We start from the raw sequence: 17,476 nt of genomic DNA on the forward strand, positions 1-17,476 counted from the left end.
CCAGTCTCCTTCCCTCTGTGTATGGCTCCCCAAATTCCCCATGCCCTCGGTGCTGAGGTGTGGGCCATGCATCTGTGGCTCTTGGGTAGGTGAAGAACCTTGTTACCTGAGTCACCAAGGCCAGATTCCTGGTTCAGAGGCAAATACGAGGTTGGTTTGATGCGAATTGTTCCCAGCAAGCTGTGTAGGTGGTTCTTCATCACTCCGTTGTCCTCCAGTGGCCAAATATTGAACTGTTTGTGTAAGAGCTGCAGCGTTTTCCCAGGGGATGGAGTCGAGGTAACTCATCCATGATTCCATGGTCCACCACTGTCCTCCTCCCACAGGAAGGATTAGTGATTCAAAGGCTGTTTTGTGACATTTCTCAAGATTTTCGGGCTGATCTGTAGCCAAGTTACGAACCTCCAAGTGGACACATCAGCCCTCTCTTCCTATCCTTGAATCTGTATTGTAAAATTGCACTGAATATTTGCTCAGGATTTGGAGAAAGACTAAAACAAGGAAGACACAGATCCTTTGATCCCCTGACACCAGTTCTTATGGGTTTATTGCCATTGCTGCTCTTTTACCTGCTCCCTACTCTCCTTTCTTTGGGTTACAGACTGCCTACAACACCACTACGGCCTCACATCCCATACAGTCCATCTTGACGAAATCACAGCAACGCCAATAATTACAAAACCACGCTGAGCTCATGGAACAGAAAGGAAAATATCAGGATTTCTGCCTGCTGCCTCCTTTGCCCACGCTCCCTCCTGTGTTCCCTCGCCAGCACTGCAAACCGCTGCCGAGCTCTTCTTCGCTGGCGGCGTTTCCAGCAGCATCACCCCCTCGCCCCGAGCTTGTTCCTGCTCCTCGCCTGCCCCAGTGGCTGCTCTTTGAACCCCTCATCTCCTGGCTGCAGGCACTCGCTCTGACATCTTTTGCTCCGCGGGTCAGACGTTGTTAATCTCTCGCTCCCTGCCTGGCGCTCGCTGGGCGGCTTCTCCTCCCCGCTAATACAGCTTCCTACCAGAGCTCACCTCTAATCCGCGTGTTCGCTCCAATCATCGTCCTAAATCAAACCTGTCTTTTCGTTTTAAGGTCTCCAGGCAGTCCTTGTCCCCAGTGCTTCCATCACACCTCTCCCAGGACTCGCTCAATAAGCATTTCCAGCCTGCCCTCAGGCCATTATCACACAACAGAGGCTGATTTGCCTCACAAATGACCTGTTGCACAGCCAGGATTCACATCCTATTTCTTTATTTGCTTTTTCTCCCCCCTCTTTATTTTTTTTTTTTTTTGCCACTTCTCTCTTTTTTTTTCTTCCCTTTTTTTTTTTCTTTTTTCTTTTCCTGTCTGTCTCTCCTCTCCCTCCTCACATCTCCCTTTTTGATGGGGCATTTGAATAGGGCGTAAAAATAAAAATAAAATAAAATAAAAATAAAAGGATGTTTTGACTTGTGCTGGTTCTTCTCCATTTGAACACACAACAATGCATTCAGGTCTAGCTGTCTCTTGCAGGCATCTAGTGTTAGGGGACACAAACCCCACCTGCATGTGCCTGTTCCCCCCACATCAACTCCAGGGGGGTTACAACATGTTTGTGGACTCCACCCTGGTGTCCTCTACACTGGAGTAGAGCTCTGTGGCATCAGGGTGATCGTGGCTGCCCTTCTGTGCCCTTATGTGGGGCACAAAACTGGTCGTTAGCTGGGAAATGTCCCTGTTCCTTCCTTCCAAGGGTCTCTTCTAGATGGAACAGGACCATCAAGGCACGAACCAGGCTCAGATGTGCTCGCAACCTGCCTCCATTTATCTGCTCATTCAATTTTTTTTCGGTATTGCTGGCTCTGTTCATCCCAGCTGGATCTCTCCCTAAGACCCAGGCACTTCAACCTGAGAGTGGCATCAAAGGAACTCCCCGAAGCCCGTGGGGACTTGGGAGCTGATGCTGACAGCACGGCGCAGGCTGCAGCCACTGTGCGATCAATACGGATGTGCCAGGGGGGAAATATCCTGCTCAAATCTCTGAGCCCAAAATGATCTGTGCAGGGCTGGCTGTTGGGAAACACCTCTTTTCAAGTCAGGCCCTTGGGAGGAATCACTGGAGAGCTGTGAACGTAATGCCCGCCAGGCATATTTATTGCTTTTTCAGAGAAGAGCTACACTTCAACCACTCCAGGCACACTGAAAATAGAATTTCAGGATATTTATATATTACAGAGGGCTATAATCACCCGTATCAGCTGTGCTTCCTCTTGGAAGAAAACATATACACTTACATATATTTTCCTTTTCTGTGAGGTCAGCTTTCACTCAGTTAATAAAGTAATACAGTGAAATACAGTAATTGCCTCTGAATGAGATCTTCCCCTTCGGTGTGTACTGTCTAATTCCACTGCCCCTGTGCTTGTTCATGTGCTTAAATGTTTTTAGGATCAGAACCTTAAGCTACTAATTTGTGTTACCTTTGTCTACTTCTGTGCAGAACAACCTGGACGTTGACCTTGAGCCTACTGCAATTTAAATACAGGCAGCAATAACCAAAGCAGGTATGGTCTCGTTCAGCTGTGATTCTTTGCAAGCAGGGGAATAAGCAGGCAGTTCCGGAAGCAGCAGTGCTCTGATGCAGTTAAATATTGTTTTAAAAACAAACAAGCAACAAACCTCAACCTCAAGGCATCCTTTGACAGGAATTAATTCCAGTCTTCCACCGTAAGTGATGCCTTCAGAGCACTGTGAAGCTCACTCAGATGTGTGTAATGCTGCTATCTACTGGGGCGATCAAATATTACAGCAGTTTTCTGGTGTAATAGTTCTAAAAGCTAGGAGAATTACGTCTCTTCAGACTGAAAAATGGAAGCAGCACGATTTGGCTGGTGTGAAACAGCTCGTACAAGTAGAAGTTAGGTTTGATCACTAAATACATGGATGACACAAGAATTTAATTGCTTTAACATGATCCATAGAAGTGGCCATTACTGTGAAGAGGAATACTTTGGTCAGGAAAATCAGGTAGAAGGGTGGCGGAGGTGAGGATACGTCACCTGCCTCAGATCCGGATGATAATCGAACAGTGGCCACTGGTGAAAGTATCCTGAGTGGTGATGAATACGAGGGATCCTGGGGGTGACCTGGGAGCACCAGAAGGAAGATAACTAGGTGGGAGATAACTTTTGAGAACTAGCAGAATCATAAATTAGGAAAAGAACAGTGTTAATGAGATTCAGCTTGCGCTACCCAGAAAATCAGCTGGGTATCTAAATTCCCTCTGTGTTGGAAGACAGATGGGCACCAGGAATTCAGGTTTCAGACGTGTTCTGTACAGAATCACACAGAATCACAGCATGGTTAGGGTTAGAAAAAGACCCCCCCCCCCCTTTTTGCCCAAGGGCCCATCGCTGGCTCACATTCACCTCAGTGCCCCCCAGGACCCCCACTGCTCCCCTCCTCACCCATCAGGCTGGGGATTTCATTATAGAAGTGTTGCCACTTCCCAAAACTTCCCTTTGTTGAATCCATGCTGACGATTTTCTTCTCCTTCCTGAGCCTAGAAATGGTTTCCAGGATGAGATGTTCCAGCACCTTCTGAGGGATTGAGGTGAAGTTGACCTACCTTGTAGTTCCTCAGCTCCTCCTTTTTGCCCTTCTTGAAGATAGGATTGACATTGCTTTCCTCCTTTGGGCATGTCTCCCAGTTGCCACAAATGGACCAAAAAATTATAGAGAGGGTGGGCTCGAAATTACACCTGCCATCTCTCTCAGCACTCATGTGTGCATCCCATCAGGGCCCATGGACTTAAAAATGCCCCTTTTGTTTAAGTATCCAGTTAAGAGAGGTGAGGTGGATCCTGTCCTAGACCGTCCAAACAGATCTCCGGTGTATATGAAATCTGTGAGGACAGGAGTAAAAAATAAAAAAGGGTCTCCACTGTTGATTCTGATATTTACAGATTTCCTCCTGGTGGAAAACTGTAAGTGAAAAAAATCTTGAAAGTTCCTACTGTGGTTTAACCTGGCAGGCAGTGAAGTAGCACACAGCCACTCACTCATTCTCCCCAGGTGGGATGGGGGAGAGAATAGGAAATGTAAAAGCGTAAGAACTCACAGGTTGTGATAAGTACAGTTTACCAGGTAAAGAAAAAGCCACTCACACAAGCAAAGCAAAACAAGGAATCCACTCACTGCTTCCCATCGGCAGGCAGGTGTTCAGCCACTCCCAGCAAAGCAGGGCTCATCACACACTGTAATGGTTTCTTGGGAAGACAACCACCATCACTCTGAACATCCCCGCTTCCTCCTCCAGTACTCCAGCTTTTATTGCTGAGCATGATGCCATAAGGGATGGGACATCCCTTTGGTCAGTTTGGGTCACTTGTCCTGGCTGTGTCCCCTCCCAGCTCCTGGTGTGTCCCCAGCCTCCTTTCTGGCAGGGCAGCACGAGGGTCTGAACAGTCCTTGGCACTGTGTAAGCACTGCTCTGCAACAAATAAACTCATCAGTGTGTTATCACCACCATTTTCATCAAAAATCCAAAACACAGCATCATACAAGCACCTATGAAGAAAATTAACTATTTCAACCCAAACCATGACAGCTGCTACAAACCTGGTTATTTCCAGGTGCAGACGATGGTTCTTCTTCCTAAGGTGGGACAGTAGAGGAGCCAAATTGAATTAATAGATTTTGGATAGACCCCAGTAAGCTCAAAATGACCAGCCAGACTCTCAGCAGCCTGGTTTATGAATTAAAGACAGTTATTCCTTAACCTAATGCTACTAAGCTCATCAGTATGTAATACCCAGCTGTAAACCAGGACACAAGATTTAAGGCCAACTTATTCAAAGTACATATATATATATATATATATATGAGCATAAGAGACAAAACGAGGAAAGCCAAGGCACTGAATGAGATATAACCAGCAGCTGCGTAACTTTAATGCAGCAGGCATAAGAGAAAGACTAAAGGCAAGGCTGATCCACTACACAGCAAAGAGGAAATGAGGGTGATTCTTCACTCAGTCTCACTAAATGGATTAGATGCAATCAAGTGGCTAACATCATTAACATGAGATGCAAAAGATCTCTGTCCCAGGTAATGAAGGACTGGAAAGTATTTGTTTTCCGGTCAGTCGAGCCTGATGAGCATGACTGGAAATTACTTAGAGAAATGGCAAAAATAGTCTGGTGAGAGCATGTGCTGTGAGAATTTCTGAAGGCTACGTATAGGCTTAGAAGGGTATGAAAGGACTAACTTAATGCCCTGTTTTAAAGGAGGAACTGGGGCAGTCAGTGCAATTAATTTAATAGAAACTGAATACAAACTATTGGGGAAAAAAAAATCAACAAGCTCTCTGTAGGTTTATAGATTTGTCAAGAACAAGCTCTATCATATCATGCTGACTGCTGACTGACAGAAGAATGGGTATAACAGATAGAAGAAAACACAATTATCATTCTTATTTTCTTTGTCCTTAAGATCTTCGGAAACTGTTTTGCACAATGTTCTCACAAGTAATGTGAAATTTCTCACAAGAAATGCAGTCTAAATGATAAAGCAAACAAATTTGAAAAGCTGAACTGGGGGAGCTGTAATCCAGTCGTCATCCAAAGGGAAGGATGGATGGATGGATGAAGAAAGAGAGTTGTGGGCAGTCTGCTAGGACTATTGAGCCTGGTAGGGCTCAATACTCTCATTAATGACCTGACTTAAATTACAGAGTACATTTATGACACTTCCAGGTGACTCCAAGCTGAGAAAGAGATACCAGGGACACTCAGGAACAGGCCTGCAATTCAGAACACAACAAAATGGAAACACAGTCTTAAGTATCGATTCAGTAAGGGCAAAATACAAGATTAATCCCCTGCACGAACACAGAGTATAACCCCTGATGTTGCACAGCCCTGAAGAACTGAAGAATTTGGTAGCTTCGCCATGTCCTTCTTTTGGCTGCTATGCTTCGAAGAAGACAAGAAACACCCAAAAAGTGGCTAAAAAAAAAAAAAAAAACCAAACAAACAAAAAAAAAAAAAAAAACAGATAATGCGAATGACCAGAGGACTAAAACATGACCTACAGGAAAAAGATTGCTAAATAGGGGTGATTTGGTTCAGCAAGTAAAGATCAGGCAAGGTACATGCTCAGTCTTCAAATACTGAAAGTTTGTTGAAGAGTGTTTTTTTTTGGTTTTGTTTGTTTGTTTTTTCTTCCACATCGAAAGTAAGACAAGCAGCACTGAGCTTATATTGCAGCACGGAAGATTTGGCTTAATCGCAGTATCTTTAAATATCCTGGGATACTTAGAAAAGGAGAATAAATGCGTGCCTTGCCTCAGCAGGCATCAAGTCACTACTGCCAGGCACCTCTGGGTGCAGCAAGAGCTGTTTGTGACACATTCACGTCAAATTCAGCTTTATTGCAAGTAGATGGGCAAAGAGGGGTGCACAAGGCATCATTAAACTGAGAATCCCTCCAAGACCACCTGCCCCAGCCACCCCCTACCACCAATGTCACCACCAAACCTTGTCCCCAAGCCCCGCGTCCAACCTCTCCTTGAACACCCCCAGGGACGGGGACTCCACCACTTCGCCCCCCTCTCCCCGCCCACTACACAGACACGGACACAGCACGGGGAGGTTTGTAGCCCTTTATTCACCGCGGGGACAGCCCCGCACCTCGCTCCCCACAGCCCCTCACGGGCCCCGCGCAGCGCCGGCCGCTGCCAGGGGCGGGCACAAAATGGCGGCGGCGCCCCCTGAGGGGCTCCCTGAGGAGGCAGCCGCCGTTCCCGCCCCCTCCCCTCCCTCTGAATTTTGCGGCTGTCTCAGCAAACGCCTTCCCAACATCTGACACAAAACCCCGAAAAATAGCGCGTAGAGGGAATATAAATTAATTTCATATTTTTTAAATATTTTTTACGTTTTAGAAATTATATTTATCTTGCGAAGACGCCTACGCTCTGCTAAATTTCGGCTTGTCCATCAGGCGTTCTCTCAAGATGCCCCGCTCGCTGCCCGAGAGCTCTGAAGGCCCCGCGGCGGGAGCTGGAGAGAGGCCCCCAAGATGGCGATGCTGGCGGAGCGTGAGTGCGGCTCCGGGCGGGCGGCGGGGGGCTGAGGGGGGCTCCTCACGGGGCGGGGGCGGCCGCTGCTGGGGCTCCTCAGGCCCCGCTGGGCCCCTTCGTGGGTGTCTGAGGGGATTCCGGGCATGGGTTGCCCTCAGTTGTAGCCCTCTCGGGGCAGCCTGTGCCAGGGCTCCGGCACCCCTGGGCCCAGCGGTGCTGCCTGAGGGGCAGGGGGAGCCGCCGGGGCTCCAGGCTGGGCCCGGGGCCTCTGGGCCTGGCCCTGGGCAGCGCTGAGCAGAGCCCGGCTCCGGCCTCTCCGCACCTCCCTGCGGGTACTGACGGCCATGGGGGAGCTCCCCCGGAGCCTCCTCTGCTGCAGGCGTAGCAGCTCCAAGGATTTATTTTTCAGAAGCTGCTAATTGTTGCTCTCTTCACTTCTAAGTTCAAGGAGTATCTCTGCAAAGTAGGCTTTACTAGCAAACTGAAACCACGTGCAAGTGAAAACAATAAACTTTCAGCTGCAGGCTTCTGTGGGGCAGGGCTCATATATGATGATTGTAAGTCTCCTTACGTGGTTCAAGTTAAGCTTTGTGGTGTCAGGACACCATTAATGTGAGAGCACGAGGTGTAATAAATTTGCTTGACTGTGGGAAAGGTGGATTTCAATATAGTGCCTAATTAGAAAAAAAAAAAAAAAAAAGGCTGTTTCCCACTGGAAAATACAGGTGTTTTCAACTTTTTACAAGTTGAAAATAAACTGTAATAGATAATTTATAGATTATTTTAGATGTAAGCTTTGTTGGTGCTATTTTTCAGAATTTTATTTGGCTGCTCCCAGTTCAGTAATGTAATGCTCTTAGGGTAGCTTCTCTGTGTAGTAAATTCTGAAATCAGTTACTGCAAAAACCAAATCTGGTTGTTGAAACTCCACCTTTGAGGGCTTGTTTTTGTTCCTCACCTTCAGCTGAAGTTATAGTTGTAAAGCCAAATTATACAGATGCACACTTTGTTTCTAGTGCCAGACCAAGTTCAGCTGTTGTTATTAATTTTAATCCAAAAGAGAGTTGAGTTGATTGGTTTTACTACAGCAACGCATTGCAGGGCCTTGAAATAACTTCTCGGTGGTCCCAGTGGCAGGACAAGAAGCAGTGGGCACAAACTGAAACCTCAGGAGTTCCCAGGTGGGCAAACACAGAAAGTACTGAACACTGAGGTGCTGAAACCCCACCTGAACGTGATCTGAGGCCACCTGCTTGAGCAGGGGGTTGAAGGAGACGATTTTGAGAGGTTTGTGTAGCCTCTGTGATGCTGTGAGCTAAACTGGGAATGGATGGACTCAATTGTTCTGCTATCGAGTAGTTTGAACTTAAAAAATGTAGCCATTGCCAAAGTGGCAGACAAGTCAGCTTTTGGTTCTTGCTTGCTTTTGACTTGGATTTTTAATAAGCTGTGATTAATTAGCTTAGTGCTGTCGGTTTGGAAAATTAAAAGTGCGTGCTGATGAGTTTTGTGGCTTGGATTAAAAATTAAATCCCTTTTGTGGGCTATATCTTTTTTTCCTGCTCACTGGAGAAACTTCACCCATTTGTTATTTCCTGCGTTAACACCATCTGGGGGCACCCAGCAGTGGCTTAGCCCTGGTAGAAGGGTTTAGGAACTGATCTTTTTCCACAGAGTATCCGAAGTACCTAAAGAAATGACCCGTTTCTCCACTGGATGGTGCTGCTCACCCAGAATTGCTTTGCAGTTTCTCATGAGAGCAGGACATCGCTGTTGCCTTCCGAGCTCTTTTTTGTTTTAGGTAGAAGATAGCAGGTTGGTTCTTTCCTTGCTCTTTAAGAATTGGTGAACAGACATTTCTGATGTGATTTATACTTCTTGAAAGTATACGGATGGCTTGCCATGTATGAAAAGGAGTGCATTAACCTGGCAGAAGAGTGAGGAGTAATCCGTAATGGTAATTAAGAAATTTGAAATACTTGGGGTGAAGCTGCTGGGAAAAGGAAGGCCTCGTAATGTTTCAACGTGAGAAATCTCTCATAGGAGGTGCCCTTGGGTTTTGTTAGCGGGGTCCTCCTGGGAGTAAAACATCTGAGGGCTTCTGAATGGGGAGGCACTCGGGAGAATTACAAGAAGTCAGCTTTTAAAGTGGATTAGTTGAGCTAGATCAAACAATTCGGTTTGGAAGTTAATTTAAACTCCCCTGTTCGTTCGACACGGATTACCTCTGCCGTGTAGACAAATCCTTAAATACACACAGGGGCTTTACAACCGCAAGAATTGTGGTGAATTTCAGTTCTTGGGATTTGCAAAGCCATCACCCGGGAAACTATGGACAGCGTAACAGAGGGTGAGCACGCTGAAAGTATCTGACAGCACACTGTTAGAGCAAGATGTAAAAAAAAGGCACGGGCAGCATTATATTCTCTTCTAAATTGCTTCTTTTTAGTGGCCTTTGTGTTGCCCTGTCTGTCCTTAATGTTTCACTGACAGCAACAGCAAAAATGTTCCCAGTTTTTGAAGGACTTGGTTTTTGCTGCCAGCTTGATACCTTAATTTAAAAGTCATTCTGCCCCATAAACTCCCAGAAACTTGAGTTCTTGAAGGTCGTGTGCATCTTGGGTGAAGGAAGAAGGCAAAACGTGCTAATTGTCCCAAATCCCTAAGGAATTCAGGAGGGAACCTGAATTTGCTGGGGTCTGTCTAAAATCACAGTCCATGGTGGCGTTTTTCAGCTTCTGGTGGCAGCACAGACAGGGTTTGTAGGGGATGTTGCTGCCTGGTGGAAAGAGATTGTTGTTTTGGTGTAGAGAAGGGAAATCAATGAGTGCTTTAGGATTCCTCTCGCAGCACTAAGTCATTAACATACCGTAAAAATCTCTTTTTTATGGACTGTTGGGGATTTTTATGATTTTTTTGTGACTTTTTTTGTGGGGCACTCGTTTTGAGCATCAAAGGTTCAGAAGCCTGTTAAAAACCAACCAGCATCCTGCGCTCTGATGATGTTAATTCTTTAAAAAAAAGAACCAAGACTGGGCAGAAAATGAACTGAACGTGCCCATAAGATTCTCTCCCTCTGTCCCAAATCCGAAGCGTTGCGTTTTTGGGAGAGATGACTTCCTGATTATGAAAGGGCCTCGGTGGACTTGGCTCCTCGCTGGCTTTCTGTGGCCTTGGGTTAAGCGGTCAGTTTTGATCCTCTGTTTCCCATGGCGGTTAATGAAGTTTGTAATCTTCCTGTCTCCCATTCTTTGTCTTGTTTATTTAGGTTCTCTTCCTGCGTGTGTTTAGGTGCGCGCTTACAGGGGCTGCTTCGCGGCGCTAACTTTTCTTCCTCGCTTTCAAAGAAGCTGTTCCTGCTGATGGAGACAAACTCACGCATGTGGGCCTGGGGGACTGTGGTTTCTGTAGTGCTTTACGTAGGACAAAAGAGCCCCGGGTCTCCCTTGGATCTCTGACACCTGCAGTCACATCCGGTGGCTTTTCAGTTTCCAAACAAGCCCTTTTGCAGCAGATCCAAGAGCTGAAATCCCTCTGGTTTGTGTTGTGCAGTTCAGCTCCTCTGGTCACTTAACGTTTGATTTTTGACTTGGTTTTCATTGTGAAAGCAAATCTTCAAACTCCTGGGTAAGAGGAAGGATGGCCAGTGGCCGTTTGTCCAGTACTGGGAAAGCCAGCACTGAAGTCTCATCCCCCGTATATTTTATGTTAAACCCAGATGTAAAAAAAAGTTGGAATAAAGATGGGATTTAAGCCCGTGCACTTAAATTGTAATCCTCAACACCTTCGCTGGATTGCAGCCCGTCCTTAGGGATCACAACTTCGTGGCTGTTTTACTTGGGCGTTGTTTGTACTAAAAGTTTTCATAGGATTTTATTTTTTCAATATCACATTTAATAGGGTTAAGCCCCCAAAAAATGATTGATCTGTTAAATGAAGGACTTTTCTTGACTTGGTTAAATACTTGAAATACCGTGGAAATGTAAATAGAGCCTGTCTGATTTTTTCCTTTCTGCTCTAGCCCGTAGAAGGCAGAAGTGGTCTGTGGATCCACGAAACAGCGCCTGGAGTAAAGATGAAAATAAATTTGGACAGAAGATGCTGGAAAAGATGGGCTGGTCCAAAGGAAAGGTATGGTCTAAAGGAGAGCTGTCTAGATTAAGGTTTGTGTCTCATTTATTCCTGAATTAAAAAGTGTTTTTACCAAAAAAACAGCAGGGTGTAGAGTTGTGGGTGTAAGACTGCTGGTCCCAGCGTTTAAAACAGCCATGTTCTTTTTGTTGGATTTATTCCTTTAAGTTTGCTCAAATTCTCTGCACTCTTAGCGACATTAGATTTCTATAATTTTTTACAAAGTTACTTGCCAGTTTGTTCCTCTCTTGCTTTCCAGTTTTTCTACCCTCTCTTTGTCAAGGTGGTGTCCACAAGTCAGAGCAGGAGCTGGATTATTAAACCAGGTGATATTTAGAGAAGGCTTTCAGTTGCTTTCATGCTCTCGCTTCTCTCCCTGGCTGTTTGTGCAGTTGAAAGAAACTCCAAGACCTGGAGTTTAATCTTTCACCCGTTTTTAAAGGTTCCTTCTGATCTGGTCCCTGAATGGCCAAACTGCAGCGTTATAGGAGTTGCATTCCTCCCCAGCTCCAGCATGTACCTGTGCGGTGGGGTGACAGGTTGCTGGTGCTAAGAATAATCTCTAGATCAGTGCAGACAGCTGCAGACATTTTCACTGGTAGTTGAAAGCAGTTTAACTTCCACAAAGGAGCCTCAGGAAAGTTGAGATTTGGGCCTGCACATCAGCATGGTTAGTGAAACAAACACACACAACCCACTCAGCCCTGTGACATATGTTTAGTTTTTCTCCTAGATCTCCTCTGTTTCCTTTTAAATTAACAAAATTAGGGCTGTTCTTAATTCTGTGAATGTGTTACAACTTAGTGTGAAAAATAAGCCTGCCTTTAGATTGATTAGCACACAGAAATCTGGCTTCTGTCTTTAATTTCACCAACGATAAGCAGCGATCGCTGATTCAAGGGCTGCTGAAGCCAAAGAACTGGAGTTGGTTTCGCTAGGCTTTAGACCAAACTGTTAAAAGTGTGAGACTGGAAACTGTCTTGTTATGTAAAGTTGTGTGCATGGCTGTTTTGTAAGTGTGAGACCGAAAATAGGTACCTAAACCAGAGTAGGGAAAAGTGCTGATGGTATTTCAGGCTGCTAGCAGCTCCTCTGGATGTGGATAATGCTTTGCTGTTACAAACACTTCGTGTGAGGGTGTGGAAGGAAGGCCCTCGTGGTGCTTTCATTTTTTCTGAGGGTTCCCGCTCGTCGTCTTCACAGTAAGTTTCCTGTGTGAGTTACTAGATCTTTCTCTACAGCAATTATAGCTGTACTAGAGGGATTTATATCCCTGTTCTGCTACAAACTCAGAAAAATGGAAGCATAGCTTGGTCAAGGTAATGGGGAGCAGCCCATCTGTGCTCTGAAATTAAGCTGCTTACACTAGTCCCGTTACTGGTTGTGCTGGAATTAGGTCACGGCAGGTTGTCCTGCTTGTTTCCATACTTTTTGGTTAGCTGAAGTTTTCAAGGTAAAATTTGCCACCCCACTGATCAGAAACCTCTACTGAATCTGTGGTAGGATCAGCTGTGTTCAGGGATGGTCATTGCCTCACCTACTGGATATGCACAGGGGCTTCTTTCCACTACTCCACAACACCCATGCGTACATATTTATTATATTTATTTTATATATATGTATTTATACCTATTTATTACGGTGATTTGTTACTGGTGGGGTGGAAAAGCAGGTAGATATCAGGAATAATATTCAATTACAGATCTTTTTCTCCCTGGTTGTGCAATTAAGATAACACTGGGGTTAAAGATGTCTTCCCAGATTTGAATGCTTCTGTTTTTTTAGGATAGACAAACCCACCATCTGTTTGCCCCACTGTCTTCACCAAATCTTGAGTGTGAAGGAGATGGAAAAAGTTCTTAATGACCTGCTAGCTCCAGTCTGATCCCTCCACCTCCTCTCACCCCCTCTAATATAAATCCGTTCTGCTTTGTAAGCTCCGTGTGGCATCTCTCTCAGCATTTATGCAGCTGCCTTTGCCATGAGGGAGGTGGTTTTGGTAAGAGGCATGTTCTTCCTATGTAGTGTCTTGTTTGAAAATTGTAAACACTTTGGACTTGCCTAGGAATGTCAGGTGGCTTTCTGATTAATCACCCGACTATTTAACTTTGTTGTTGTTTTAGTGTTTGTGGTATTTTGCTGGAGGCTTAAGTAGTAAATTAAAAATACTTAATATCTCGTGTGTGCTAATGCCTGTGAATGAATTCAGTTGCAGGCAAGCAAATGGTAACTTGTGGTTTCTTGCTGTATTTCATTGCAAAATGTCTTCCAGTACAACGGCTCGAGTTGCTTAGTCACTGCTGGAAAATCCTTACTCCTCTTTTACCCTCAAATCCTCATTAGGGTCTTGGTGCTCAAGAACAAGGAAACACAGAGCACATCAAGGTTCACGTGAAAAACAACACGTTGGGTTTAGGAGCATCCATCAATCACGAGGTGAGTGCTAGACCAGGTAAGATGTGGCTCCCTTTTCAGCTAATGCATCATCTTTGTAATGGGATCTTAGTGAAATCTGTTATCACACCTGGTGGTAGAACGTACCTTTGTGAATATCCCTGCAGAAATTGTTGAGCTGGAGCGTAGTTATGCTCTGTTAAGTATTTTGGAAGTAAGTACCTTTTTGGAAAGGTTACAGTGAATTCTTAGGCTGTTCAGAGAGTTTTTGCTTCTGAAGCACTAAAATATTTGCTTATTCCCTGCTTAGCTTTATGCTTTCTGCCCCTCATCCTGATACAGTCACCTCCCTGACTGGAGTTCAGGTACACAGGGGGAACTGAACATGCTTCTAAAGGTACTTGTCCCAGAATTAACAAATAACTTCATTGCTGGAAAATCACACTAGTATTTAATGCCTACTTTCAAAAACATCTTATGCAGACTTTGACATGCAGAGCCAACAACAGCTCAGTATTGTTTAAAGGCTTACAAACACAATCCTTATCAGTTCTGCACCTCGGATTGTAGTATGCTGTTGTTAGTATTGCCACCTGTGGAGCTTTGTTGGTCCCTCCCACCAAGAAGGATTGAGTATCCGCAATTAAGTTGCTTCTTGGAGAGCAGATTTAAAACCTGTTTTAGCAAAACCTCTGTTAGGGCTGAAAACTGCTGCCTCGTATTCACCTGGGTGATATTTACAGGACAACTGGATTGCTCATCAGGATGACTTCAACCAGCTTCTGGCTGAACTGAACGATTGCCACGGACAGGGTGAAACAGGTAGGTTCATGCACTGCTCAATCAGATGCTGGAAGCTTAGCAGAGTTTCCATTCTCTGTCTTACAAGGCTAGCTGAGGCCCTACCTTTGGGCTGCTCGTAGTATCCTTGCTGAGTACAACAGCTCCTCCTTTTCTTTCTCCCCCCAAATCACTGAGAGCTGAAGGACGTTGCCATCCATGACTGTGCTCAAGTTTGCCTGGATGTGTAGTTCTCAGTGGATCAGTTTAATCTCTATTAAAGGCTTCTTACTGGAGAAACCAAACATCAAAATTCTGAATTTGGGAGTTTTATCCAAGACACAGGGGACCTCTTGCTGGGATGTACAACAGCCGTGCTTTTTTTCTTTATAAAGCATCCAGAGCCAGTATGAAAGCTCAAAACGCAGGCGTTCACCATTGCAGTGCATTTGCCTTCCTTTTTCTTATTAACTATCACATCTGGTTTCCATGCTCCGGTGGTTTCTTAAATACCTACTTTTCCTGTCCTCAAAGAGCTGCTTCTCAGCTTTTGACTCGGAGTTATGCATCTTTATTTTGAGTGTAGTATAATGTGATTTTTGTAGCCCTGACGTAGAGCACACAAGTGGGGTAACTACACAGTTCTCCCGAAGGGACTATTTATAAAGTTTATTGGTTTTAAAAGGTGTTGTGCAGTTTGACCTTGGTTTGTAGAAATGAACTCATGCTGGGCTGGCAGGTGTGAAAGAATTTCAACTGGCTTACTATCTCTCCTTTGGACTGATACATCTCAAACTCTGATCGTACATCTAAACAACCTTGTGGAGTGTCGTTAAGCCAAAGGCTTCTGTTTGGACACAACAACTTGTCCACGTGCTGCTTAATGATTTTAGCCACTCTTAATTCATTCTTAACATTTGTGCTTAGAAGATCTTCAGGAAGAGGAAAGGTAGGAGGAGGAGGAGGAGGAAGATCAGCTAAAATGAAGTCTCAAGCCTGTTTTCTAATCCTAGAGAACTGGGATTAAAATTCTGAAGCCAATGCTTTAAGAACAGGTATTTTAATTCCTGTGTAAATTATTCTGGCGCACTGGAGCCCTGATTGTGATCTGCGGCCGCACAGTGCTGCTAGCTTCTGTAGTGAAAGTCCTCAAGAGGCAGAAGAGCGTCTTGTAGGGAAATTCCAAAAGTTCCTGTCTAGCTCTATATCTAAATCCTACCCAAGTTCCAACTTGAGCCATGAGAAGATCATTTAGGTGTAACTGGTGGGAAACCTGCAAACTGATGAGGAGAGAGCTGAAATGATTTGCCCAAGGACACAATGAGTCAGCACAGAGGCAGGTTCATTGAGCAAGGCTGTCTTGTTCCTAAAGCTGTGCTCTATCCTGTAGGTCATCCGTACCAATACAAAGCGGTCCCATAAAACCATATGTCTCCCTGTTTGACTCAGTCATTTTTCCTTGGTCTTTTTAGCAGCTTGGACAAGAGATTTCAGTCACTGAGCACAAAAAGTCGGCTGCAAGTTGAAAAGCCCCAGTCGGAATCACCTTGGGTGATTTGCAGACTGTAAGCATTGCTCTGAAACTTGTTTCTTTGGCAGTTGTCTTAAGCTGGCAAAACTCATCCAGATAATTCCGCCTGCAGCTGTGCTGCAGGATCAAATGTTACATTGTTGGCCATCATCCAGTTTCAAATTGCATTAAAAGTCAGCTGAAAACCTTCATTGTTCTTAAATAACTGGTGTAGTTGCCAGAGCTGGATTGCAATTAGAGATTGGGAAGGAAGGGCCCTGTGTTGGTTTGTATGCCAACATTCAAATACCCTTAATCTAGACAGATTTAGCTTTCTGCTCTTATTTTTCTAGCTGAACACCTGGTGAGGAGTTTTCGATTCTTGTCTTTTTTGCTGGGATGCTGAGTGATGAGGACTGTGTCCCTTTCCCACCTACAAAATGGGGTAAAACACTCTGACCGTGCCTGTCATGTGCTTTGGAATATTTATCTGTATCAGATTGGCTCTAGAAATGCCCCAACTTATTTATGACTGAATTGCTTTTAGACACAGCAGAAGACAGACAGATGTACCAACTTGTATGTTGCCATTGCCAGCACATTTCTAAGCTCGGTGAAATTCCTTCTTGAAGGCACAAGGCGGTGCTGCTGCCCCTTTCGCTGTAAGAATGAGGTGCAGGAGGAAGCCTCGCAGAGATCCTTTCCTGTGTGAAATTCAGTACAGGCGGGTAGGAGAGCAGGCTCAGAGTGCTGCACCTATGGTCAGGGTATTTTAATTGTCATGCTTACTTTCCACATAGACCCTTCTAATGAGGATTTTCAACTTGACTGCAAAATCTGTCTAAAACTGGATTTTCTAGTCATTTTCTTGTTAAGGTTTATGTGCAACATCAGGAGTAGATCTGAGGCTGCTTTCTGGTAGTAAACTCTCCCGCTGCAGGCTGTAGATCTCTTTTTTAGGTCAATGACTATCATCAGGTGGCACTCTTGGCGAAGTGCTGTAATTCCAGTGCCAGAAAAGCTTGGTCTGCACAGCTGTCAGGGGTGGGATTGTATGAAAAAGGTGACTCAACTTGAGTATGGGTTGATTTCCCTACCTATACCAGTTGCCACTGGCTGGAAAATAAAACAATCTCACCCTAAGTAGCCTTTTTTATTGTTAGGAAGCACAGAATCCTGTAGTGAGTACTTCTCTTTGGGACAGGACCATAAAGTAGTTCTTACTGGACTGCAGGTTACCTCCTTCGGAGAATTTCTTGTAAATTAAGAGGCTCTGTGGATGCAAAGAGTGTGTCTGTACCGGTAAAGTAACCTGGCATGGCACAGAAACTTGCTATCTGTACTGTTAAATAGTTAGATAATCCCTCACATGCTTCTGACCTGCACAAGCTAAGTCTCTCAAACAAGTCCTGAATGAAAGTGGGCCTTAACCAGCTCCAGAGACCATTCCCAGTGGGTAGCTCAGAAGCAGCCCTTCAACTGAAAGTTAGAAGAACTAAATAATGTAGATGTGGCACTTCTAGCTGGCCTCAGGGAAGAAAAAGGTCAGCCTGTTTAATTTCCTTACACAGAGATATCAGACTGTGGCCATATAGGGGCACTTTAAGAAG

General features: G+C 45.0%; 1 protein-coding gene across 2 annotated transcripts in view; it reads left to right on the forward strand.

The window, feature by feature from the left end:
• The first annotated feature begins 6,921 nt into the window (after positions 1 to 6,921).
• The window catches only part of PINX1 (PIN2 (TERF1) interacting telomerase inhibitor 1), a 57,795-nt gene continuing 47,240 nt past the window's right edge, over positions 6,922 to 17,476 (forward strand). Inside the window, exons 1-4 of one of the 2 annotated variants that reach the window (XM_068678904.1) lie at positions 6,922 to 7,069; positions 11,073 to 11,182; positions 13,526 to 13,618; positions 14,320 to 14,398. In XM_068678904.1, coding sequence (XP_068535005.1) covers positions 7,051 to 7,069; positions 11,073 to 11,182; positions 13,526 to 13,618; positions 14,320 to 14,398 — 301 coding nt within the window. In that variant the 5' untranslated portion in view covers positions 6,922 to 7,050. Of the gene's footprint in view, positions 7,070 to 8,922; positions 9,402 to 11,072; positions 11,183 to 13,525; positions 13,619 to 14,319; positions 14,399 to 17,476 lie in introns of those variants that run through there. The other variant, XM_068678905.1, reaches the window with a different exon arrangement.

This window comes from Anas acuta, chromosome 3, assembly GCF_963932015.1.
Source record: "Anas acuta chromosome 3, bAnaAcu1.1, whole genome shotgun sequence".
NCBI lineage: Eukaryota > Metazoa > Chordata > Aves > Anseriformes > Anatidae > Anas > Anas acuta.